Source organism: Rana temporaria, chromosome 1 (assembly GCF_905171775.1).
Source record: "Rana temporaria chromosome 1, aRanTem1.1, whole genome shotgun sequence".
In the NCBI taxonomy this organism is placed as follows: Eukaryota; Metazoa; Chordata; class Amphibia; order Anura; family Ranidae; genus Rana; species Rana temporaria.
The window spans coordinates 401,973,642-402,000,609 of NC_053489.1; the positions used below are offsets into that span (position 1 = coordinate 401,973,642).

The following is a 26,968-nucleotide window of genomic DNA, read 5'->3' on the forward strand; positions in this document are numbered from 1 at the left end:
GCTGAACATGAAGAGGAACTTCATCTTTCAGCATTAGAACAACCCAAAACATACATCCAAATCAATAAAGGCATGGCTTCACCGGAAGAAGATTCACATTTTGGAATGGCCCAGCCAGAGCCCAGACCTGAATCCCATTGAAAATATGTGGGGTGATCTGAAGAGGGCTGTGCACAGGAGATGCCCTCACAATCTGACAGATTTGGAATGTTTTTGCAAAGAAGAATGGGTAAATGTTGCCAAGTCAAGATGTGCCATGCTGACAGACTCATACCCAAAAAGACTGAGTGCTGTAATAAAATCAAAAGGTGCTTCAACAAAGTATTGGTGTAAGGGTATGCACACTTATGCAACCATATTTTATTTTTTTGTTTTTACTTCCCCTCCCTAAAATATTTCAGTTTATTTTTCAATTGAGTTGTACGGTTTTTAAGTCACATTAAAGGTGGAAAAAATCTGGAATGACTTATGATTTATCTTTGTGTCATATTTTTTTTATATCACAGAAACCTGATATTTTAACAGGGGTGTGTAGACTTTTTATATCCACTGTGTGTGTGTGTGTGTATAATATATATATATATATATATATATATATATATATATATATATATATATAATGTATTATATATATATATATTATTGTAATGTTGGGTGTTTAGCTTCTGTGTAGAGCAGGGGTCTCCAAACTGTGGCCCTGGGGCCAGATGCGACCCTATGCTTGCGTCGCTCCGATTAGAACGGTTCTATTGATTACAATGGGACGCGACTTGTCAGGCGGCTGAGTCGCCTGACGAGACGCCCCAGTGTGAACCGGGTCTTAGGGTATTGTTTATCTTATGTAAAACTCTTCAGCTGAGTCATGTGCCTTTTTTTTGTTTTTATATTCTCTGATTTGTTTTTATTATCATCTTTTTCCAGACACTTGACAGAACCTCACCAGACACTGGAGGCTATGTTGAGGCCAAAGGTCACTACTCTGCCTGGTCATATTCAGGCGGTTTATGTACAGAATGTGGTGAAGTTATATTCTGGTATCCTCCAGCACAAAGAAGGGGAAGGAGATCATCAAGCAGCACAGGAGATAACACAACTTATGGTTGAGAGGCTTCCTCAGTTTGTGCAGAGCGCTGACTTGGAAGTTCAAGAACGGGTAATATATTTTCTTTTTGGTTGACATGTTTCTTTATCTAATGCTGATCTTAAAGTCTGAAATTAGGTTTAGATTCACGTTTTTCATGACAAATCAATGGTGCTGCCAATTTTTCTTGTAGATCCCAGACCACAGGGTATCTTCATATCCATTATGATGGGGTTATGCTGCCACTTGCAAGTGATTAGACACTGGCAAAAAAGACTGGTTCTTTCCCAGACATAACCTCTCCCAGCTAGTCACAGCTTCGATTTATTGCTAGTGTCTTAGGGGATGCCCTTGTCTGTGCAGTCTGCACAAGTTATTATTTTTTTAGTTTATTCAGAAGATTTACGTCTGCAAATGGGATACTGGCTTATTAAGAGCTGTTGCCTATTGGACTCTGTGTAACAGGAAGTTTCAACCCCCTCAAGGGGTCATGCAGCACGGACTGGTTCGTTCCTTGTTTTATCCCTCAAAAGCTGGTACCCTGTAATACCTACTGGCACCTTAGTTTCTGCCTTGGCTCTCGTATTTCCCCTTCCACAGTGTCAGTCACTCAAGGGAGTGTGTTTCCTCTAAAAGTCCTGCTAGCCACATCTTTGGAGCTGTATAGGAGCGGGGTGTTTACCGCTCCTATACGGCTTTTTCCCATTGAAATCAATGGGAAACCGCGGTAATACCGCCGGCAATGCGCCTCTGCAGAGGCGCATTGCCGGCAGTATTAACCCTTTTTCGGCCGCTATCGGGGTTAAAACCGCACCGCTAGCGGCCGAATATCGCGGTAAATACGACAGTATAGCGCTGCTAAAAATCGCGCTGCTATACTGTCACCGCACCTCCGTTGCCCCGTGTAAGGGGCCTTAGGGTGCACACCCTAATACAATAGGCTGTGCACGCCTATGACATATGCACATAAATGGATGCATTGATTAAATGATGTTCTATACAATAACCAAATCTATTGAAAGTCTCTAACTGAAAACAGAAAAACCCAACGTTTCAAGGTCATTGAAGGTAAACCTCTTCTTCAGGGGTAATAGGTTGTCGCAAAGATATTTACATCTATAGTTATGGGAGAGAGAGAGAAGCACAAAGTTGTAAATGCATACATTTACACCAACACATTGTTACATTAAACAAAAAACAGGCTTTTCTCTTTTCGTCCATGGACGGACACAGCTCCTTTAAATCTTGACATGTGGGTTATGTTCCTGTTCATAAGAGGACTAGGCAGAACATGTTGGTTATCTTTAAAACATGTAACTTTAACAGAGTTGAACAGCCCCGCCCAGGGGGCGGTCCCTCCGATCATGACCCTTCACCCTGCAGCATGCAGCTAGTTTTTTTTCCCTGCCTAGTAGAGGAGATGGACCTGGTTCCCCCTTGGGCCCAGAGTCCTACAGAAATTGTTACTTTTTATTATATTTTTTGATCCTGAGATCTTCTTCTATTAAGTGCCGTCTGGGCGACAAGCTGGATATTATAGATCCTGGTAGTCTCCCCAGTCCAGCCTTCGAGCATGAGCAGATCTTAGTTGAGCGCTGGGTCAGCCACGACATGTCCCGTTTGCTCCAGGGGTGGTCGGTGAGTTTTTTTTTACTCCGGGGCTCACATATGACTGGCCTACTCGGGGTTCAGTCACAGTGGGCCATGGCCGACAGCCACTCCGTATGTTCAGCGGTGAGTCTGTCTGGAACACACCAGCAATGTCCACGCATGGACGGGTAAGTTACGGTTCCTCTTGTTTTGTATGTTTGGAACAGCTGGCCTTCCTGGAGGGTCATTAGGGGGTCCCCTGTCCTCCCTTCCCTCTCTCTGTCCCCCCCCTTTCCTCCTTCTCATGGTGGGGCCTGCTGCGTCGGCGGGGTGTACCTGTAGGGGGCTGTGGGGGTGGTGTCTTTTGGGAGCCACCGCTCGGCATCCCTGCGCCATTTTTGGTAGCGCCGGTGCCATTTTCTAGTGTGTTTTTCAATGCAGGAAAAAAAAAAATTCCATTGGCGCCCATTTTGTCGTGGCCGCGCTGTGGCGCAGGTCTTCATTGCAGGTGGCCATTTTGTTATAGCACGCTCCCTTTTGTCCTGTGGAGTCCATTGGCCATTTTGGATTGTTTTTTTTCACTTTGTGTGGCTTGGCCTCTAGCGCTGGAAGTTCCCTGTTCGGCGCGAATAGCGCTAATCGCCTCACAGAACACCTCAGTCACACGCTGTGTGTGAGGCAGAGAACGGTGCTGGGCAGTCTCTGGCTGGGTGGTGAGTCCCTGGGTAACACCCCCCCCCCCCCCCCCCCCCCCGGTCAGCGCAGCTAGGAGGGTGGACATTTTTTGTCACAAGTGTCTTGACTTGGTTCCTAAGGACTGTCAGTGGGTCAGACTGGAGTCTGAAGCTGGTATTTTTTCCCCAGACATTCCAGAGGCAGCAGCTGGTGTCCCTGCACCTGCGGTTTCCATGGACAATTTGTCGGCAGTCCTGGAGTCATTTGTTGCCAGGGTGGAAGTGGCATGCAGGCGTAAGGGGGGTAAAAAGCGCCCCCTCCCCCCGCCATCTCCTGGGGAATGCTCTGACTCGGGCCTTGCTGCAGCACAGGATTCCTGTTCTGGGGTGTCAGGATGCGGACCAGGACCGTCCAGGCACTGAGGAGGACTCCTCGTCCATGCAGGACAGTGCACTTGTGGGAGCTCTTATTAATGCAGTAAGGGACACCCTTAAGCTTGAAGCTACTGCTGAGACATCCACTGGGGTGTCAGTCCCTTTTGGGTCACACAAGCCGACCCGCTCTTTAAAGATTTTTCCTTATGTTGATTTCTTTGACAGATTCATAGATGAGGCATGGGAAAGGCCGCAGAGGTCCGTTGTGGTCCCTCAGCACATGGCGATCAGTTACCCCTTTTGAAAAAATGGGCTTCTCCCCCTGTAGTTGACCCCCGGTATCAAGGTTGAACAAGGTAACCACTATCCCGGTAAAGGGGACCCCTGCTTTAAGGACCCTACTAATAGGAGATCCGAAGCGGTGACTCGGACCGTGTTCGCCATGCTGGGGTCAGCGTTGCGGCCGTTGGTGGCTGCGACTTTGGTGTCTCAGACACTCACTGAATGGGCTAAACTTTTGCACCAGGCGAATACGCTATGCTTAGGTGTATATGTCATGCAGTGCTGTGTGCTTGGGATCTTGCTGCTCATGGGGGGCTCTGGGGTGCATCTGGTTAATGACTCCTCCTATTTTTCTCCTACTCCACCTTATGGCTAACCGCCCACCTGACTCTTTCACCATCCTCTCCTGGAATGTCAGAGGCCTTAATTCTAAATTTAAGCGTGCCACCCTTTTTCAATATTTAAAATCCCGCTCACCCCAACTCATTTTACTCCAAGAGACACATCTCATGGGCAGCAAGATCCTAACCCTTAAGAAGCCATGGGTGCAGCGGGCGATACATGCCACATACTCCACGTATGCTAGGGGCGTATCGATCCTTGTTCATAAAAATTTCCCCTGCGTGATTGAGGAGGTCCGCACAGACCCCCTGGGTAAATACGTGATATTGGTCTTCACGCTCTGGGCACAGAGGTACATTATTGTCAATTTATATATTCCCCCCCCCCTTTTCACCTGCCTTACTATATGAGGTGATGGATAAGATCGCACCGTTCTGCCCCGGAAAGGTTTTGGTAATGGGTGACTTTAACGCCATACTATCGCACGATCTCGACAGGCCTGTGCCACCTAAACATAGATCCCTGGACCTGCCTGCCTGGGCCCAGGCGGTAGGTCTGGAGGAGATCTGGAGATGGAAACACCCGGGGACGAGGGCTTACTCGTGCTTCTCGGCCTCCTACAAGACCGCGTCCCGGATAGATCTGGCCTTCTCCAACCCCGCACTGTTAGCGGATGTGTTGGAGGTGGACTATCTTCCAAGCGGTCTGTCGGATCATAGTCCCCTGATGGTGAAACTCCGCTCGCCGGCATCGCGCAGCGCTGCGCTTTGGCGGCTGGGCGCTCAATGGGTCACTCATCCTGACATAGCTGAGGCCCTACCCCCTCTTCTATCTGAATTTTGGGAAAATAATGCAGGAACTTCTTCCCCTGAGGTTGTCTGGGATGCCTTTAAGGCATATGCCAGAGGGCAATACATCTCCTCCATAGCCAATGTAAAGAAACAACACTCGGCCCGGACCAGGGAATTGGAACAAGCCACTACTGACAGCACTGACAGGTACAATTCGGACCCCACCTCGGATCATTTTGATCTACTGATGGTGGCCCAACGAAACATGCAGCTGCACCTGGCAGAGGCAACGCGCCTGGAAATCCATAAGGGCAAACAGCGGGCCTTTGAACAGGGGGACCGTAATGGCCGCCTGTTGGCTATGATGGCCCAACATGACCAACCTCTCACGACGATTTCGCTCCTCCAAACTCCTGGGGGTGGGACAGTGTCCTCCCCACGGGAGGTCCTCCAGACCTTTAGTGACTTTTACAGGACATTATATTCCTCCAGTTTGCCCACAGACTTCAGACCCGAGACCCTACAAGCCCTGCTGGACCCTCTGGCGCTGGGCTGGCTATCTGATGAGGAGCGGGAGGCTCTGGTCCGACCGATTACGGCCCTGGAGGTACAGATCGCCATCCAGTCCTTCCCACCGGGCAAGGCGCCTGGTCCAGACGGGCTCCCGTTAGACTTTTACAGGGCACACGTGGGCCTCTTGGCCCCCCTGTTGGCCCAGCTATACACTTCCAGCCTGACAGACGGGAATCTCCCTTTATCCATGTACCACGCACATTTGACGCTGATATACAAACCTCCCAAAGATCCATCCCTGTGTGCCTCATACAGACCCATTGCTCTCCTTAACACTGATTTTAAAATCCTAACCAAACTCCTTGCCCTCCGACTATACCCCATGCTGCCCACTGTGATAGACTCAGACCAGACGGGTTTCATGCCCCGGAGGTCCACGGATGTGAACCTCAGGCGGCTCTTCACCAATATACACACCCAACATATAAACGAAGGTACCAGGGCCGTGGCCTCATTAGATGTCGAAAAGGCCTTCGACACGGTCGAGTGGCCTTTTCTGTGGGAGACTTTGCGACGGATGGGGTTTCCTCTGCTTTTCATCAAGTGGCTTCAGGTGTTGTACAGGGCCCCCACTTCGTCGGTGCGGCTGGGGGGTGGACTGTCTGTCCCCTTCAGGCTCTACAGGGGAACGCGGCAGGGTTGCCCTCTCTCTCCGGCCCTTTTTGCCCTTGCCATTGAACCGGTGGCGGAGGCCCTCCGCTCCTCACCACTCATTAAAGGTCTCCGTGTGGGCTTGCTGGAGGAGAGGGTGGCTCTGTACGCGGACGATTTGTTATTGTTCCTGAATGACGCTGGTCCCTCGCTGCGAGGCGCTCTGACTGTGCTGAACGCGTTCGCCTCGGTCACTGGGCTCAAGGTGAACTGGTCCAAGTCCCTGCTTTTCCCGATTGACCAGGCAGCCAGGTCCACCTCCCTGCCCGACAACCCACTATGTTGGGTTAGTTCATTTAAGTACCTAGGGGTGCAGGTCTCTGCCGTGGCCACAGACTTTATCTCGCTTAATCTATCCCCAGTTTTACTAGAGGCTCAGTCAAGGCTCAAGGCATGGGATAACCTGCCTTTGTCTGTCTGGGGACGGGTTAATCTCCTCAAGATGAAAATTGTCCCAAAATTGATATACCTCTTTCGCCACTCCCCTCAGTGGGTGCCCAAGTCCTTCTTCCACAAATTAAATCAAATCTTCTCCTCTTTCATTTGGGGCACCTCTCCGCCAAGGTACAAACTGACAACGTTAATGAGGCCGCGAACACAGGGGGGAATGGCGTTCCCTGATTGCTACAGGTACTTTCTGGCAACCCAGCTGGTGACCGCAGCCTGGTGGCTGCGGCCGGACGGGACCAACACCTCCACCGCCCTGGAGGCCTCGGTGGTCGGTTCGCTGGAGGCCCTTCGGTTATTGCTGTTCCGGGGCCCCCGTGCGCCGCACCCCCTGACCCCTTCCATGCTTACCACACTACGGGCGTGGCGGACGGGACTAGCTATTGAAAAATGTAAACCCTCTGAGGTTTCCCCTAATGCCCCCCTCTGGCTGAACCCCACCCTAGACCACCTCTATAAGCTTCTAGACCCCGCGGCGTGGTCAAGACGCGGCATCAAATTGATGTCGCACATTGTCTCGCAAAATAAGTTGATACCCTTTGAGGAGCTCATGTCCACATTTAATTTACCTTCACACTATGCTTTCAGATATCGCCAATTGTCACATGCATTTGCAGCGCAGTTTCCGCGGTCCTCATGCATTGTGGCTCAGTCGGAGTTAGAGAGGACACTTAGATTTAGCTGTGATGCAAAGCCCACCTCACACCTGTACTCCTATTTGATCTTCGTATCTCTCCCCCCCCTGGACGGGCTGCGATCCAGGTGGCGGAGAGATATTCCCACGTTGGATACTGACGATTGGGATGATGTATGGGATCTTCCCTCTAGCACCCTGGTTTCGGTTCGGGATAGACTGGTTCAATTTAAAATTGTTCACAGGGCATATTTCACCCCACACAGGCTTCACAAGATGAACTCTGCGCATTCCCCGGAGTGCTGGAGGTGTAGCGCCTCTCCCGGCGACTTCTCCCACATTTTTTGGACATGCCCTGCAGTGAAACAGTATTGGGAGGAGGTGTTAGAATTGACTAACAAAGTGGCGGCGGCTCAACTGCCCTTGGCAATGGAGGTCTGTCTCTTGGGTATAATTGAAAACATTGTTACATCCTCCGCCAAGCGTACACTGATCAGCCTACTCCTCTTCTATGCACGTAAGAATGTTGCTATGCACTGGAAGAAACCCACGCCCCCCTCCCTGTTGCAGTGGAGACGTCTGGTCAACGCCAGCCTCCCCCTATACAAGGATACATACTTCAATAGAGGCTGCCCGCAGAAGTATGACAAGGTTTGGAGGGCTTGGTTGGCGGAGTCCGAAACTGCTGGTTAAACTTTTCATGTAGACCTTACCTCTCTCACTTAGCCTGAGTCCCACTGTTGGCATATGTCGAGTTGCTGTGTCGGCACGCGGTGATTGTGTCATGTCAGTGACTGGGTGCGCCCTCTGCTCCCCAGCAGTCCTTACTTTGGTTTTCAAAGCACACTGTAACAGTGAACCATAACGCGTATTCGCTTTGCACTGTATGCATATTTGAGCTGTAACTCTATGTCCTATCTATTTTGTTCTTCTTTCTGTACTATCTGAAAAACTTTAATAAAAACAATTTGAAAAAAAAAAAAAAACTTTTGCACCAGGCAGTGGAGGAGCATCAGTTCCCACAAGAAATTGTGACACTGGCCGACCAGCAGGTACAGGGTCTGGTGTACGTATGTGATGCAACGCTGCACCTCCCTGCTTTCCGACCAGTGGGTTTGCGAAGTGGTCTCTTCAGGGTACAAGATCGAGTTTCCTTCTTGTCCACTAAATAGATTCTTTCCCTCAAATCTTCCTTTCCTACAGTCTTGTCGGACTGCCCTGACTGGGGCAGTTCAAGACTTGTTGTGGTGCGGGGTAATAATACCCTTGCCACCGCAGGATGGGTTTTAGGGATTCTACTCAAATCTGTTTGTGGTTTCGAAGGACGGTGTTCGTCCAATCCTAGACCTCAAGGCACTCGATGCCTTTGTAAAAGTTCGGAAATTCAAGATGGAATTGTTTCGCTCTGTGGTAGCTGTGTTCCACCCTGGGGACTTTCTGGCTTCCCTGGACATCAAGGACGCGTACTTGCATGTCCCCATATGCGACAGGCACCAGGGATTCCTGCCTTTTGCGGTTGGGGAGGACCACTATCAATTTGTGGCTCTCCCCTTTGGCCTGGCGTCAGCACCAAGAGTTTTCACCAAGGTGCTCGCCCCGATTCTAGCTTTGGTGAGGCAGCGAGGCATTGCCGTCGTAGGTTACTTAGATGATCTTCTTCTGAGAGCTGCTTCCAGCTCAGAATTAGAGGACGACCTGTCTATAGCCAGTCAGACTCTCCAAGACTTTGGATGGGTACTGAACCTCCAGAAGTCAGTGTTGGTTCCGACTCAGCGCCTAGAATACCTGGGGCTGATTCTGGAGTTTTTCTCCCTCCAGAGAAGTTGCAGACGCTTCAGGCTGCAGTGAGGTAGTTAACATCCCGAAAATGGTCGTCTCTCCGTTTCTGTTTGAGAGTCCTGGGCCTCATGGTAGCCTCCTTCGAGGCAGTACCGTATGCCCAATCCCATACTCGGGTGCTGCAGAGGGAGATTTTGTCCAAATGGAACAAATCCCCATTGTCTCTGGATCATCCGATTCAGGTAAGTCGCCTAGTCAGGGCCTCTCTGACTTGGTTGCTGGCATCCCCGGCACTCCGGGAATTCTTTCCTTCCTTTCTACTGGACTGTGATCACAACAGATGTCAGCCTGGGGGGTCAACCATCAGGGAGAAACAAGGAGCTCGACCGCAGTGTCGGAGGTCACTCACATCCTAAGATGGGCCGAAAGGAGCGTACAGGCTCTATCGGCTGTTTACATTCCGGGCATAGAAAACTGGCAGGCGGACTGAGTCGCCAGATGCTGGACCAAGAGGAATGGTCATTACACCCGGAGGTGTTTCAACTCCTTTGTCAGAAATGGGACACACCAGATGTGGATCTACTGGCCTCTCGACTCAATCGCAAGGTGTCGAGGTTTGTGGCCAGGTCTAGGGATCCCTGGGCAGACGCGTTGGTGACTCCATGGGGACGGTATCGGCTAATTTTATGCCTTTCCCCTAATGAAATTGCTTCCTCGTCTGCTCCGCAGAGTGGAGGCCGAGGGGATTCCACTGATTCTAATCGCCCCGGGCGTCCCTGGTACGCTGACCACGTGAGACTGGTAGCAGACGCTCCCTGGCGTCTGCCAATGCGGGAGGACCTTCTGTCTCAAGGTCCCATACTTCATCCTGCTTTACAGTCGCTGGCTTTAACGGCATGGCTATTGAAAGCCAGGTACTAAGGGACCGTGGTCTGTCAGATTCGGTAATCTCCACCATGTTAAGGGCCCGGAAATCTTCTTCCCGGAAGATCTACCATCGCACTTGGAAGGCATGCATCTATCTCTGTGTGAAGAGATGGCTTTGCGTCCACGGGCATATTCAGTTTCTCGGATCCTGCTGTTCTTACAGCGCAGAGTGAATCCGAAAATTGCCTTAAGCACTATTAAGGGGCAGATTTCAGCCTTGGTTGTCTTCTTCCAACGACCCCTGGCGGCTCACTCACTGGCAAGTACGTTTGTACAGGGGGTCCGACACGTGATTCCCCCAATTAGACCACCACTTTCTCCGTGGGACTTGAATCCAGTGCTCTTGGTGCTTCAGGAACCTCCCTTTGAGAATATCAAGGAGATTCCTCTTAACGCTTTCTCAGAAAGTTGCTTTTCTAGTTTGCCATTACATCGATCAGAAGGGTTTCTGTATTGGCGGCCTTGTCTTGCAAGTCCCCTTACTTGGTCCTCCATAAGGATAAGGCGGTATTGCGTCCACAGCCCTCATTCCTTCCTAAGGTAGTTTCGACTTTTCACCCAAATGAGGACATTTTACTTCAAGCCTTGTGTCCTCAGCCGTCGCATCTCAAGGAGGTTGTGCTACATACTTTGGATGTGGTACGTGCCCTACGGGTGTACCTGTCTGCTATGGCTCCCTTCCGGAGATCTGATTTGCTGTTCGTGTCGGTGTCTGGTCCACAGAAGATCCTGGCTGTCTAGTCTGCCACCATTTCTAGGTGGATCAGGCAGACCGTCATCCAGGCCTATGCCTTTAAGGGACGGGCACCTCCCTTTCCTGCCACAGCGCATTCGACCGGGGCAATTTGGTGCCTCCTGGGCTTTCCGACATCAAGCATCTGTCTCACAGGTGTGTAAGGCGGCTACCCGGTCGTCTGTTTACACTTTTTTTTAAAGTTTTACAAGGTTGATGTGAGTGCATCTTCGGATGCTTCCTTTGGCCGCAACTCCTCCGTTGAGGAGCTCTGTTTGGGGTGAAGTTAAGTCTTTTGATTGCTGTTCTCACCCCTTGTTTTTTTTTTTTGACACTGCTTGGCGACGTCCCACATGTCAAGATTTAAGAACCTGTGTCCGTCCATGGATGAAAAGAGAAAATAGGATTTTTTTTGTACTCCCCCGTAAAATCCTTTTCTCTGTCGTCCATGGACGGACACAGCACCCACCACTTCTTTTTAAGTTTTGTACTGCTTTTTGACGAACTGAGCTGCATGCTGCAGGGTGAGGGGTTGTGACCGGAGGGACCGCCCCCTGGGCGGGGCTGTTTAAGTCTGTTCAAGTTGCATGTTTTAAGATAACTAACATGTTCTGCCTAGTCCTCTCCTATGAACAGGAACATAACCCACATGTCAATATTTAAGGAGCTGTGTCTGTCCATGGACGACAGAGAAAAGGATTTTACGGTGAGTACAAAAAAATCTTATTAACCTATGTCTTACAGACAAATTAAACAGTAAAACATAGGTACTGACCATTTGTATTATATACAGATTTCCATAGCATCCAGTGAGAAGCCAGTCAGCTGCAGCTCCACAATGACCTGAGGTGGGAGAAGGGGGGGGGGAGGGAAACCCCCAGGAGTGGACACAGCACCACAAAGATTAACAAGTATCCCCAGCAGGCGTCTGCAGCTCCACACAAGGCGCACCCAAGCATGCAGAACCCCCCTCTTTTTCCTTGAACAGGGGAAGCAGGACCTAATCGCAAAGGAAATGGTCCACCGTCGCTCAGAGCCGGTTCACACTGGGGCGGCACGACTTCGGGGGCGACTCGGCAAGGCGTCCTGAAGACGACTTCAGCGGCGACTTGCAAAATTACTTCTGTATAGAAGTCAATGCAAGTCGTCCCCGAAGTAGTACAAGAACCTTTTTTTAAGTCGGAGTGACTTGCGTCGCTCCTATTAGAACGGTTCTATTGAACAGACTGGGACGCGACTTGTCAGGCGGCTGAGTCGCCTGACGAGTCGCCCCAGTGTGAACCGGTTCTTAGGATCACTAAAAATTACAGAAATAAGATTAAGTAAACTTTTATGATGGCCTCTATAAATGGTTTTTAAACTACATCAATCTGGAGGTCAGAGACACTGTATGCAGGTAAAGTCAAACCTACCCAATATCTATATCTCCGTTGTGTGTCCACAGATAAGGTAATAATATATCCATTTTGGAGTACATGTGAGGGTTAAATAAAGCCTCCCATCGGCATATCAAGCCAGTTGTTCTGAATCTAAAAAGATCAGACATAAGGAAACAAGAAATGGTAATTCCCGGATCCATCCTTTGACCCATATGGGGAAATCTGCTGCTGTTGGATTGAGTATAAGGTGGTTGACAGATTTTACACACAGACCCTTCCTACCTGAGAGTATGCTGTCCACGACCCCTGGAAAAAACTCTGCCACATAATTTGGCTTTAAATCATATTATTTCTTTCACACAAGCCATCTAAAAATAGAGATTTTCACCATTGCATGTCTTAAATGCAAACCTTTGCTTTTGTTTTCTGATGGTCATGGTTTGTGTATTTGCAGGCTTCTTGTATTCTGCAGCTCATGAAATATATCCTGAAGTTACAGACAAAAGAGGTTCCAGTAGCTGAGGAGGTGATGGCTTTGTTTGCTGGAGAACTGAATCCTGTTGCTCCAAAAGCCCAGAAGAAAGTCCCTATTCCCGAAGGGTATGTGGTGGTCAAACCCCCCCCCCCCCCCCCAAATGATATTTACTCAGTAGCACACCATTAACCCATTGTTCATTTATAATATTTATAATGGAACAGATGTCTGCAGCCAGCTCCTGAAATTATTAAAAATCTGCATTTATGAGTTGGGTATTAAAAAAAACGTGGTTTTGCTGTGTCAAATGCAGTGCTGTAACCACTGCAAAATCCAGAACCAGCAGACGTTATGATACTGTTTAAAGTGGTTCTAAACCATAAACTTTTTTTACCTGCATGTATTCTTTACAGTAAGGTAAACATTTTTTTTTAGGTATTGGCCCCTCACCCTCACATACTTGAGCTCTCATTCAATCCAGCACCGTGCATGTCTGAAGCGCTTCTCTCCCCTTATTCTGAGTCTTGCAGGCTTTGTTGGCTGTCAATCAAAGCCAGTGAACAGGATAAGTCCAAGTCATGCTTTTTGTGTCAAACACAGCCGTGGGGCTCAGGAGCAAGCCTGCATGAGTGCTCCCATTGCGGCTTCTTATTGGGGGCTTTAGCCAGAGTGGAGAAGCCAGGAGTGCCAGCAGGGAAACCAAGAAGAAGTTTGGGACCACTCTATGCAATTCTGTTGCATGGAGCAGGCAAGAAGAGACATGTATGTTTTTGGTTGTTTTTTTCCATTTATTTTTTATTTTTATTTTTTTCATTCATCATGGGACACAGAGTTAGGCTAATTATTATTACTTGGTTATACTTCATCTCCAGGTGAATGGACACTGGTAGGTCTTTCTTTAGACAGGAAGCGATCCCCTATGTAACCCCTCCCATACAGGCAGGACTCTTATTTTTTTTTTATTTTTTACTTACACCAGTGTCTGCAAGGTGGATGGCACGTAAGTCTGAGCTCCAGGTCTCTAGTCCCACAAACAGTTCTTAGTGAATCAAGGGATTGACCGATCTGATCCATTAGACACAGGCTCTTTATGATTAGATAAATGGTACCCGATCCTCACAAAGACGACTCAAGAACCTGCAAGGTTTTGCCTGTAATGCGACCTTCGGGCACTGGACTCTGCGAAGTGGAATCCTGGACACCACAGCGCTAAGGCATTTCTGCAGGGTGCTGTACAGGTCCAAGGGAGTGGACCCTAAACGGGTACCCAGTTCTTGAAGGTCCTCAAGTGACAGGAACCCGCCGTGATAGGGTTTAGATTGGGCTCCTAGTTCCTAAGTTGTCCTGTGCTTGACGAGTAACTGAAACCCCCTTATTTACTTATTGTGGGGTGTGCCAGTGATTGTAAAAATAAGTCAAGCTAGCTAGAGGTTGGACACCTGTGTACAGTGACCATACGGGGCAGTTTTGGGCTAGCTGTGGGTGTTTGAAAGTGTACTTTTTTTTTGCTTGTGTCCTTATGTAGGAGTTTGTACTAAATCAACCTGTCCCTTGTGGAAACAGCTGTAAACCAGCTGTAAAAATGCACATTCCCATGTTTCTTCCCACCTTTCACCTCTTGGGGGCATCCAGCGCCCATTTAGATTTAAAAGGGCATTCTATGCATTAAGGTGAAAAAACATCCAACGATTAGCGCCTCCCGTTTTACTTACCTGAGCCCTGGAAAGTCCCGCGTCGTAAACGCGCTCGATCGTTGCCCAGGCTTCTTGGCTCTTCATTGGATAGATTGATAGCAGCGCAGCCATTGGGGGCGGGGCCGAGTCATACACTTGGCTATGGCCGCAGACTGTATGGAGCATGCCAGTAAGGTAACCCCTTCGGTAGAGAGCTTCCCAGAGGGGGTTAGCTCTTGCGGGGTGGAGCCCTGAGAGCCGCTTTGTGACCCCAGAAGAGGACGATTGGGGCCACTCTGTGCAAAGCAAACTGCACAGTGTAGGTAAGTATGACATGTTTGTTTGTGTATTTATAAAAATAAAAAATAAAGTTTTAGTACCACTTTAAAGGGGTTATAAAGGTACAATATTTTTTTTCCTAAATGGCTTCCTTTACTTTAGTGCAGTCCTCCTTCACTTTCCTCATCCTTCGATTTTGCTTTTAAATGTCCTTATTTCTTCTGAGAAATCCTCACTTCCTGTTCTTCTGTCTGTAACTCGACACAGTAATGCAAGGCTTTCTCCCTGGTGTGGGGTGTCGTGCTCGCCCCCTCCCTTGGACTACAGGAGAGTCGGGATGCACTCTACGTTGCAGATGGAGAAAGGGAGTTGTGTGTTAGTGGGCGTTCACTTTAACCGCTTGCAGACCAGCCGCCGTAAAACGTTTTACGGCGGCAGGTCGGCTCTGCTGTGCGATCTACGTCATCTTGTCGAGCAGCCAATAGGGGCGTGCGCGCCCCCTGCTCGCCCCTGACGCGCGTCAGGGGCGAGCTCTATTGTCGCTCTATTTTTGTTTATAGTGCAAAAACTAAAAACCGCAGAGGTGTTAAAATACCACCAAAATAAAGCTCTCTTTGTGGGGGAAAAAAGGACGCCAATTTTGTTTAGGAGCCACATCGCACGACCGCGCAATTGTCCGTTAAAGCGACGCAGTGCCGAATCGCAAAAAGTGGCCGGGTCTTTAACCAGCAATTTGGTCCGGGGCTGAGGTGGTTAAGAAATGGTCAGCCGAGCTTCCTTGTAGAAAGTTATTGTCAGATTTCCCCTTTCATGGGGAATGTTTATTTGGACAAATTATATCCAAAATATTTCCGGGCGGAAGAGTTCTCTACTTCCTGTGAAGAAAACCTCAGGGACTGATTCCTCAAGTGTCTCGGTGCCAAGGCAGTTCCGCTGTCAACATGGTGCTAGAGCCAGGGGCAAGCCGCAAGGCCAGGGCCAGAATAAGCCCCGAGTTTAAAACTCTTCTAAACTCAGCACCAAGTCCTCCTTTTGAGGGGACACCCCCACTCTATCTGGTGGGGGGAAGGCTGCTGCACTTTGCCGACATTTGGAGAACAATAGTTCAGGACGAGGGGGTCACCTCAACTATATCCTGTGGTTACAAGCTGGAGTTGGGGGGGGGGGGGGGGGGGGTTCTAAGATCCTGCGTTTCCTCGGATACTCCAAAAAGAGACTTGCTGTTTTAGGCACTACATCATTTAGTGCATCAAGGAGAGATGATTGTAGGGGTTCCTGTATCTGAAAGGGGAGCAGGGTTTCATTCAAACCCGTTTACGTTTCAAAAACCAAACAGGGTCACAAGGTCCGTTTTGGATCCAAGATCCCTAAACCAGTATCTACTGATCCAGTCCATTCGGATGGAGTCTGTCCACTCAGTAGTGGCCTCACTAGGAAGATATATCATAGTTTCTGGAAGTCTTATATTGCTTGGTGTGAAGCCAGAAAATGCCATCCTCGGAAATTTGTGATTGGGAGAATTCTCTTTTCTACAGTTAGCTGTGGAATTTAAATTGGCTTTGAGTACAATCAGATGTCAGATTTTTGTCCCTGTTAGTATTCTTCCAAAGGCCTTTAGCCTCCTATTCACTGGCCTGAACTTTTATGCACTGGGCAACTCGTTTGCTTCCCCCCCATTAGGTCACCTATGTGTCCTTGGGACTTGAACTTGGTACTGTCTGTGTTACAGAAGCAACCATTTGAGCCCATCAAGGAAATTCCATTAGACTTGCTTTATCGTAAGCTAGCTTTCCTGGTTGCCTTTACCTCGGCTAGAAGGGTGTCGGAGTTGGCGGCCCTTTCGTGCAGGGAACCATGCTTGATTCTTCACCATGACAGAGTTGTGTTTTTGACCTGTTTCATCCTTTTTGCCAAAAGTGGTGTCGGCCTTTCATTTAAATCGGGACATTATTTTGCCGCCTTTTTTCTCTCGGCCTCGTTTGGCGGAAGAGAGATCACTGCATTCTTTAAACGTTCTCCGGGCAGTCAAGGTTTATTTGTCTAGATCTGCGGAGATCTGAGGATCAGACTCCTTCTTTGTTTTACCAAGAAGGGGGAAGGCAGCTTCCATTGCTTTTGGGTCTGTCAATTGGTCATTCAGGCTTATGGTCTGAAACTTAAGCTCCTCCCTTTAAAGCGAAAGCTCATTCTACCAGGGGTGTAGGAATCTTTCAGCACCGTAGTATAGTGTAAGCTATGCTGTTAGCACTTGGTGAACCAGTAATTTCTATACAAAAGAGAGATCCAGGAAGTGGCATTCATCCCTTTGTACCTAATTCCTTGTGTGCCAGCAGATTTTAAAAGTATGTTTGTTTTTCCTGGAGTTTTTAACCTTTATTTTTTTTTTTCTTTACTGTTCGCAGCTTAGACTTGGATGCTTGGATCAATGAACCACCATCTGATAGTGAATCAGAAGATGAAAAGCCCAAAGCAATATTTCAGGATGAGAAACAGGCACACGGGAAGTCTTCTCGACCAGAAATAGATGAAGAAGAGTTGGCAAGGGTAAGAAAATGTACATCATCCACTTTGTTTTTTTAACTAATACCAGACAGTGGCTTACTTATAAAGCTTGTTTTCAGTCACAAATTAAATTTTACAAGCTCATTTAACAAAATAGCACAAGAAGTAAAGCACATAATCCATTATCAGGAGTGCACTGTGCATTTTTTTTTTCACTTTAACCATATCTGGCTACTTTTTTTTCTCTTGAGTGAAAATGTGAAAGTCAGCGGCTACAAAAACTGCTGCTGGCTTTTTAATAGACCGCCACTCACCTGTTCCAAACCCCAGCCGTTTTCCCCCTGTGTCCTTTCTTGCTGGCATCTTTGCTATGGGCACCCAGCTGTGGCAGTTTGCGGCTTCACAGCTGGGTGCCCACTGTGCATGCGTGAGCAGTGCCACACACTATGAATGGTCCTGCAGTAGTCTGGGACCTGTCTTATCCCAGATGACTTTGGGAGAGAGTGCAGGGTTAGAACTTACGATCGCCTAGTAGCCCTGTACCACTGTGACCAATTACAGTGATCACAGTAGTTGCATGAATGCATCTTAACGCGCCAGGAAAATGTGTGTAAAAATAAATAATAAAAAAAACATAGTGATATCCGAGCAGCCAACCATTGTACATGATAACAGCCCTACAATGTCACCAGAGCGCCAACGCCACAGTCCTGGTGTCCCTAATTACGACTCACGCCCCAGTTAGTGTCCCCATTTAAGAACTTGTTCACATGTGCAATGCTTTGAAGAGTGATCTGATCATATTGCTCTTCAGAGAGCATTTAAAGTTCCTCCCAAAAGACCCCTGATCACCTCCATCGCACCAATTCCATTGTCCCTGATTACCGCTGCCGCAGTCCCAGTGTCACCATAAGAACTTTTTCACATGTGCAATGCTGTTTTCATAACGCTCTTAAAAGAATAGCATTTAATGCAATGTCCCCCCAACCCCAGCAACATTGAGCAGCGTGTCCACAGGAATTGCTCTGAATTGGGTTTCCAGATTTTTCCCGTAGTGTGGTCGGTTTTCTACTGTACACCACATCCTTTAATGTTCCCCACAGATAGACATCAAAGGGTGTTCAAGTAGAACTATGGGCAAAACTGTTTGTTTTTTTATTATATTCTAGATATTCTAGTTTTTTTCGCCATCTCTGTCCCATTGCAGATATTTCCCTTTATTGCCTGTCCCATAGCCAAACAGGACGTGAGAAGATATCTCTGCAAATCAAAGGAATTTTTGGGGGATTCCCAGTTCACCAGAACTGGTTTCTCCATTGGAAGATTTCCCATCCATTACTTTTCTGGGGACAACTCAAAAATTGGTGTTTTCTTTTTACTTTCACTTTCAATGGTAAATGTAGCTGGTGAATCTACTTAACAGGGGGACACAGACAGCAATAAAAACTGTCAGGGGCTCTAATCCCTCTGCACAAAACAAAGAAATACATTTTGCCTTTAGACTTGAGTCCGGGGGTACGTGGAGGGAATTTAACAGCACCTCTATGTTCTGTCCAACCTCCTGGCAGAATGTCATTGATAGGCTCTCCTGTCTCGGCAGTAGTGCGGTGCACCATATTGCTGGAATTAAAATTCCTCATCCGCATATCCCAAATGGCTAGTAACACAAGATCAACAATGGTGCGACTACTGACCCCTTTAGGGAAAACATAATGCTACACATTGCTGCCATATTTCAGTTTGGGTTTTAGAAAAGGGCATAGATAACTGTTTGTGTGTGTATACGTTTTTTTTTTTTTTTTGGGCTCTGTAGATGTGGAGATTTAGTAAGCATCAGTGGTGCTTAACTATCATGCCATACCCCAAATTTATTCTTACGCAGAACAATTACTCCAAGCATACAGCCAATGTCATTAAAGAGGAGTTCCACCCAAATTTGGAACTTCCTCTTAACCCACTCCTCTCCCCCTTACATGCCACATTTGGCATGTAATTTTTTTGGGGGGGGAGTGGGGGCTTCAGGAAGAGTGTGACTTCCTGTCCCACTTCCTCCTTCCTGTAATCGCCTACAGGAAGGGGCTGCTGTAGGCGATCGCCTAGGACACGTCACAGGTCCTAGGCGATCTCCTGGCCAATTACACGGCGCAGCGCCGATCGCGCATGCGCAGTGCCGCTCGCGCATGCGCAGTGGGTGCCCGGCCGTGAAGCCGAAAGCTGTCACGGCCGGGTGCCCACACTGAGAATGAAGACGCCGGCCGGGGAGGGGGGGAGAGGAGCGGAGCCCCGGCCGGCTGGAGCGCTGTAGCAGGTAAGTGTCTGTTTATTAAAAGCCAGCAGCTACACTTTTTGTTGCTGCTGACTTTTAATAAACATACAAATGGTTGGAACTCCCCTTTAAGAACTATCTTCAGTGTAAAAAACAACAAGGAGTCCAGAAATGTGATGGTTTGACCCCAACAGAGCCCTAATATCAATGTTGAGTCTGTTGTTACATGAAGAGACAGAAGTATTTGAGGCAGCCTACATCCACAGAAGATCTGTGGTTAGTTCTCCAAGATGTCTGGAACAACCTACCTCCGAGTTCTTTCAAAAACTGTGTGCAAGTGTACCTAGAAGAATTGATGCTGTTTTGAAGGCAAAGGGTGGTTACCAAATATTGATTTCTATTTCTCTTCTGTTCATTTACTTTCACATTTTTTGGAATTGATAAGAATAAACTATTAACATTTCTATTTCTAAAAACATTCCTAAATTACAGCGTGTTATACTACCGGTCGTGGTGGTTCCCAGTAGCACGGGAGTATGTTGAAAAAAATATATTTTATTATATAATCTCAAAAGTCCTGGTTTGACTTTTTTTGCATTTGTTTCATCCAATAAAAAATTCTGAGTAATTGGTGGTTGTTCTATGGGGGCACGTAGATTCCCGTTCTAAAGTTCTAAAATCTCAGAGAACAACCACCAATTACTCAAAATTTTAATTGCCAGGGGCGTGGTCTGGACATGGCCGAGTGAAGCTGTACTTTTGCAGAGCTCCCGGACCCCACTTAACGGCAAAAACACATTCTAAATCGGTATGAACTCGAGCAAAAAGTACAGGACGAGAGCAGCTACGAAGGGGACACCCGCAGGCAGAAAATCGGGAGAAATCCAACGCTATTTTCACCTGTTTCAGGAGATCTCCCCCGGAGCTAAGGCTACAGCACCGAGAGACCCACCACGTGGCGCAGCAGCCTCATCTACTGGAAGTGGGCCCCTCACCACCCGGAGCCTCCATATCACTTGCAGGTGCCTCGCTTGTTCCCCGGGACCAGCAGCGGGACGTCATGGTCCTTCAACTGCCTCAAGACGAGAACCTCCTGGAACAGGACATCAGGGCGCTGCTACAGGCCCTCCCCACCTGATCCGATATCGCGGCCCTCCCCACCCATACAGACATTGAATCCCTGATCCTCTGTTTGGAGGAAACTCACCGCCGCGACATCCAGGAGGTGAGGGGTGAGATCTCCAACATTGCGGACCGGGTGACCTCAGGGGAGTCGGCGGTTACGTCGCTGGAGGGCTGGGTGCTCGCTTTGGAACAATCTCGAGACCAGCACCGAGACACGGCAGTGGCACTCCAGCTCCACCTGGAGGACATCGAGGACCGGAGCCGCCGCAATAACCTGCGGCTCCGTGGTATCCCGGAGGACACAGGAGCGGGAGATCTAGGGAAGACGGTGTGGGACATATTCCATACGATCCTGGAAGACCCGGAGGTGGTGATAACTGCTAGACAGAGCGCACAGGGCCCTAGGCCCTAGATCTGCAGATCCGAGCGGGACGTGGTCTGCCATCTCCACAGATACACGCTGAAGGAAACCATCCTACGCCGCGCATGGGACTATGGCGACATAGAGACGGAGGGCTCCCAGATCAAGATCCTCCTGGACCTCTCCAGGGCAACTTTGAAGCGGAGGGCCCTCCTGAGACCCCTGTTAGATCTGGCTAAGCACAAAGGCTTCACCTATAGATGGGGATACCCCTTCGTGGTGACGTTCCGCAAAGAAGCAAGCGCCTTCACCTTACAGACTGCAGCCGACCTCCCGGCGTTGTTCCAATTCATGGATGCGGACCAGATACCAGTACCCGACTGGTTGCATCTGCTCCTGCGGGTGACAGGCAGATCGGGAATTTCCACCTTCGGCGATCCGGTGCTTCCCCGACAGCAGAGAGGCAGATGCCGTCAAAGAGCGGCATTAGGAGACGTACGTGAGTAGGCCCTTGGCCATTCATCCCTGGCAACATCTCCCCTACCCCCTCTGTCGTTGCAGTGTTTGCCCCCCTTGTTCTGGCAGGAGACCGGCTGAGGTGATTTGTTGGGACCCTACCCACCCTCACAGGAGTGCAATGCCGCCCCGCAGGCGGATGCTGTAGCCATCTATGCCGGGCTGCGCGGCGATGCAGACTGTGCCACCACCTGCCAGGACTCTTCAAGGGTCTGCCTTTAACTGCCCAGCCTCCTCGTCCTGTTTTGCTCCTGGGGGGGCTCCCCCCCCCCAATTGGCATAATGCCACCACGATCCTATAGACTGCCACACAGAAGGTACTGTGGATATGGGGACTCTCTTCTGGACGATTTGGACTCCTCCCCCCCCCCCTCTTATGCAGACAGGAGGACATGGCGCTAATGACTTGGGTACCTCGTTGGGCGACCCCCTCCATTCTGGGGCTGGATGAGCTGGACTCGACCTGGGGATTATGATAGAGAACACTTTCATAAAAGCTGTTGAATTTTATTGTTTTCCCAGATACTGCATTATATCACCGTTGCTGGGCCCCCCCCCCCTCTTATTGGGTGGGGTGTGGGTGGGTTGGGTAAACGACACTTTGGGATGCATACGGCCTTGGGGGGGGGGGGGGGTGTTCTGCCGGGGTCACAGCGGGTGGTCTAGGCTCCATTTGGATCTCTACCTAGGGTGGTTAGTAAGGGAGAATTGCTTGGACCCCTAATTTGATTCTGACCCCTATTGGCTAAGACCAGGGATTGGCGATGTTTACACTATAATCTGTTACTGTAACGTTATGTTTGCACTTTATCTGCTGCCTGTTCCTAATGTTATTTGTTTTTGTTCCTTTTATGCTGACTATATTTGACACGATAGAATACCATGCTTATTTTAAGATTGTTATACTGTTATAGGAAGAACCGTCTCATGTTTGCCGGGGGTTAGACGAGGGAGCCGGGGGCTCGCTCGCTGGCTCTGTTGACCCACCACCCCAAATAGGACTGCGGTTAGGCTTGTTTAGAACCCTCTACAGCTGTCCGTTTTCGGGACAGCTTCCTATTTTTCACACTCATCTCTCGGGTGGGACACGCTTCGTCCCACTCTCTGAACACCTCTGATTCCCCCCCCCCCTGTTTTTTCTCCCACACCTCATTGGGGATTCCCCCTTCCTCCCCACAGACATGTACGAACTCCATGCAATATCTCAACGCCAAAGGCCTAAACACGCCCGAAAAACGGTGGGTGCTCCTTCATGACATGCGCAGGCTGAGAGCGGACGTCGTCCTACTGCAGGAAACACACTTTAGAGACGGCTCCCTTCCGGTGCTTAGAAACCGTTTCTACCCCCATGTCTACCACTCTGCATATACAGAGGCCAAGTCGAGAGGGGTATCGTTCCTCATATCGGCAAGAGTACAGTGGACATGCACAGACACAAAGACAGACGCGCAGGGACGATTTTTGTTCCTGAGGGGTCGGGTTGAGGAGGTGAAGATTACCATTGGGAATCTTTACGCTCCGAATGACCACCAAGACATATTCATCAAACGTCACATAGAGCGACTTACAAAGTACAGGGAGGGGCAGTTGATAGTTGGTGGGGATCTCAACATACCGTTGGCATCATCGGAGGATACCTCCTCCGGCACCTCGTCCACCTCACGAGACACACACAAGAGCATCGTGCAGTCCTACACTCCGCTCAACTGATTGATGCATGGCGGCTACTTCACCCAGGGAGAGGGATTACACTTTCCACTCGAGGCGACATCAGATGTACTCCCGCATTGACTGACTACTTCCTGGTCCCCCATGAGCATCTACAGGCGATCAGAGAAGTTACCATAGGGTCAATAACGTGGTCAGACCACGCCGCCGATCGGCCTGCGATATGCCATTACAGACATTTACGTGTCACAAAGGCCGCCATGGAGACTAAATGAGGGTCTCCTTCAGGACCCTGAGGTCCTAGCAGACATAGTAGGGGAGATCGGACTCTATTTCGATTCCAATAACACGCCCGGCTGCGACGCGGGGGTGGTCTGGGAGGCGCACAAGGCAGTGATTAGAGGCGTTCTTATCAATCACGGCGCCCGCCTAAAGCGGCAACGGATGACCCAACTGAACTTACTACTACGAGAACTGCAGAGCCTAGAATCAAACCACAAACTGACACCCACCAGGCAACTGGGAGCCGAGCTGGACAGCATTCGCACAAAAATCACGGACCTGCTGACCTTTAAAGCCAAGGCAGCTCTGCAGATTTCTAGAATAAAAATTTAAGAATCCGGGGACAAATGCGGTAGACTCCTAGCTCAAACGTTACAATCACAAAAGTTATCATCCTACATCCCGCACATTACATCCGCCGGTGGACAGAGAGCTTCCCTACTTAAACGCATTACGGAGTTTAGAGCTTATTACAACTCCCTGTATAACCTACACACGACACCCCACACCCAGACTGCGACAGCTAAATACATATCCGATTCCTACATGCCATCACTGCCAACGGAAGCCAGGGACCTACTGGAAGACCCCATCACACTGCCAGAGCTACAGATGGCACTTAAAGCCACCAAATTGGGTAAAGCCCCTGGCCCGGATGGGCTCACGGCCACTTACTACAAGACCCTCCTCCCGTCCCTAGGTCAGCACATGGTGAAACTCTACAATGACCTCAGTTCGGGGAAAACGCTACATAGGGACACATTAAAAGCGCAGATATCAGTCATACACAAGGAAGGCAAGGACCCGGGACAGTGCGGTAGTTACTGCCCAATTTCCCTTCTGAATACAGACCTCAAACTTTTTACTAAGCTCATCGCCAATAGACTACAACGACATCTGCCGTACCTGATCCACCTGGATCAGGTGGGCTTTGTGCCAACTAGGGAAGCCAGAGACAACACAACCAAGGTCTTAAATCTCCTACACATAGCGAACGCCACCAAGTCACTGTGCTTATTCCTGGGTACAGACGCAGAGAAAGCGTTCCATAGGGTTAAATGGGAATTTATGTTCGCAACGCTAAATCACATGGGCATGGGGACCAAAATGATGAATTGGATAGCGGCGGCGTATGCAGGGCCGACGGTCATTGGAAAGGATTCGGAGAGAACTCCATTTGCCCTAACTAATGGTACAAGGCAGGGCTGCCCTCTGTCGCCACTTCTGTTTCCTCGGTCTTTGGAACCCTTCCTGTGCCACATCAGACTGAACCCCGACATCTCAGGGATAGATGTTGAAGGCATACAATACAAGGTGTTCTCTTACGCGGATGACCTGATGTTTTACCTGTAGAAACCAGCTGACTCCTTGCCCAACTTGATGCGAGAGTTTGATGCATACGTGCAGATCTCCAATCTAAAGATTAACTTTAGTAAGTCGGAGGCGATGGGAATAGGGCTATCCCAGCCCTTGCTTGCAAGCCTTAAAACGCGCTTTCACTTTAAATGGTCAAACACGGCGTTAAAATATCTAGCTCTACCTTTATCCCGAAGACCATCTCGCGCCTCTTCAAACTCAACTTCCCTCCCCTCCTTAAGACAGTGCGGACATTGCTGGAGCATTGGACCGGTGGCCTCCACTCATGGTTTGAGCGCTGCAGCATCCTCAAGATTCATTTCTACCCAAGCTCCTATACCTCCTGCAGGCTCTCCCGATTCATATTCCAGTAAGTTTCTTCAAACAAACATTATTAAATTCCTATGGGCAGGGAAAAAACCTTGCATACATAGACACTCACAATGCCAAAGAAATTTGGGGGCCTGGCAATGCCTGACATCCAAACCTTATTACCATGCAGTACACCTTGGTAGGCTCCTAGATTGGTGTCGAAATACGGACACCAAGCTATGGCCACAGCTTGAACAGGCGCAGAGTGCGGTTCCCCTATTCAGAGCCCTTGGTGCCTAACGGCCCTTACACCTAGCCTCAAGGGTCATCCACTGATTGGCAACACGGTCAAGACATGTGCACGCCTGTTAAAGTGCTCCTCTCTCTCGACTTGCTGTTCGATGCTGAGGCCCATATTGGGCGACCCTCGGTTTGAGCCGGGCCTGACAGACAGGCCCTTCCATGTCCTGAGGGAAGCGGGCATACATCAAGCTTCACACTTCAGTACTATGGGAAGATGGCGGACGGTGGCGGAGCTCTCGCATCCGGGAGGCGTATACCGTCTAGACTTTGAGAGCATCACAGCTTAACCACTTCTTGACCAGCCTACCTCCTCCTGGAGATGCAGATCAACCCTTGACGAAGTTTGAGGGACTTTGTGAGGAGACGGGGGTGCTGCCACACACGCTTTCCCTAACCTATGATATGCTCGTCGCACCGCCCGGAAGCTACCAACCCCTGTGTCTTATGTGGGAAAGGGACCTGAACTGCCACTTTACCGCTACCCAAAAACAGAACATACTCGGGTTCACGCACAAGTCCTCTCTGCACCAAGACTCGGGAAACTAATTACAAGCTTCTCACATGCTGGAATAGAACGCCAGACCTATTGCATACGTTTTTTTCCAACAACGTCAGACCTCTGTTGGCGCTGTCAGGAGGAAAGGGGCACCCTTCTACACGTCTCTTGGTCCTGCCCCCGACTTCAGAATTTCTGGAGGGAGGTCCACAGGATAACACAACAATTCACAGACCGCACTATTCCGTACGACCCGGCCTACTTCCTTCTGCACGCTAATGATACACCAGCCCGCATCTACAAAACCTCAGTTGTGTGTCATTTACTGGATGTAGCAAAGGCCTGCATTCTTATTCTTTGGAAGGCCCCACACCCGCTGACCGTCGCCTTGTGGATTAAATGAGTAGACGAAGTGGGTAGGTTGGAGGACTTGGTCCTAACCAGCCAAAACAGACAAGAACAGTTCGAAAACGACCTGGCAACATTGGAATCTTAAGTATTCCAATGAAGGACAACTCCTGAGAGGAGGAGTTGGCCCGGACTTGACCACATCCCACCCCCCCCACACTAAATCCACATTAGATCCCCATCGAATTCTCATGGGCTCCTTGATGTCACGGAGGGGGATGCCCTACTACACAGAAGACGTCGCTTTACAGGCGAGAAAACAGACCCATGTCTGTGGGTCCCTAACCCCCCCCCCCCCCCCCCCCCCCACCCCCCTCCCCCCCCCTTTTTTCTCCCCGCCTCCTTCCTCCCCTGTGCTGCTTCTCCCCCCACCCCTCCATTTTTTTTCTGTATCTGGGCAGTCTTGCCTACTTTCTTCTATTTTCCTACCCTTTTACACGAACACCTTTAGACGTAAAAGGGAAAAGAGGGGGCCGGGCCCGATGGGTCGTAGTATATTTGGAGTGTGCACCTGGGATACTGATGCTACATCACTCCCGCAGGAGAACCTTACCCATGTGACTGTTTTGTTGTAATGATATGACTTGTTGTATTGTTTATGCTGTGATCCTTGTAGACCGGTTTCCCTGATATAAATAAAAATTTAAAAAAAAATTTGAATTGCATGAAACAAATGCAAAATGTGTAT

At 49.2% G+C, this 26,968-nt stretch overlaps 1 protein-coding gene across 4 annotated transcripts in view; it reads left to right on the forward strand.

Annotated features, from left to right (window-relative positions):
- Positions 1-26,968, forward strand: part of AP3D1 (adaptor related protein complex 3 subunit delta 1) — a 203,587-nt gene that overhangs the window by 80,862 nt on the left and 95,757 nt on the right. For all 4 annotated transcript variants that reach the window (XM_040323311.1, XM_040323319.1, XM_040323328.1 and 1 more), the window contains exons 15-17: positions 922-1,153; positions 12,713-12,858; positions 17,088-17,229. In XM_040323311.1, coding sequence (XP_040179245.1) covers positions 922-1,153; positions 12,713-12,858; positions 17,088-17,229 — 520 coding nt within the window. The remainder of the gene's footprint in view (positions 1-921; positions 1,154-12,712; positions 12,859-17,087; positions 17,230-26,968) is intronic.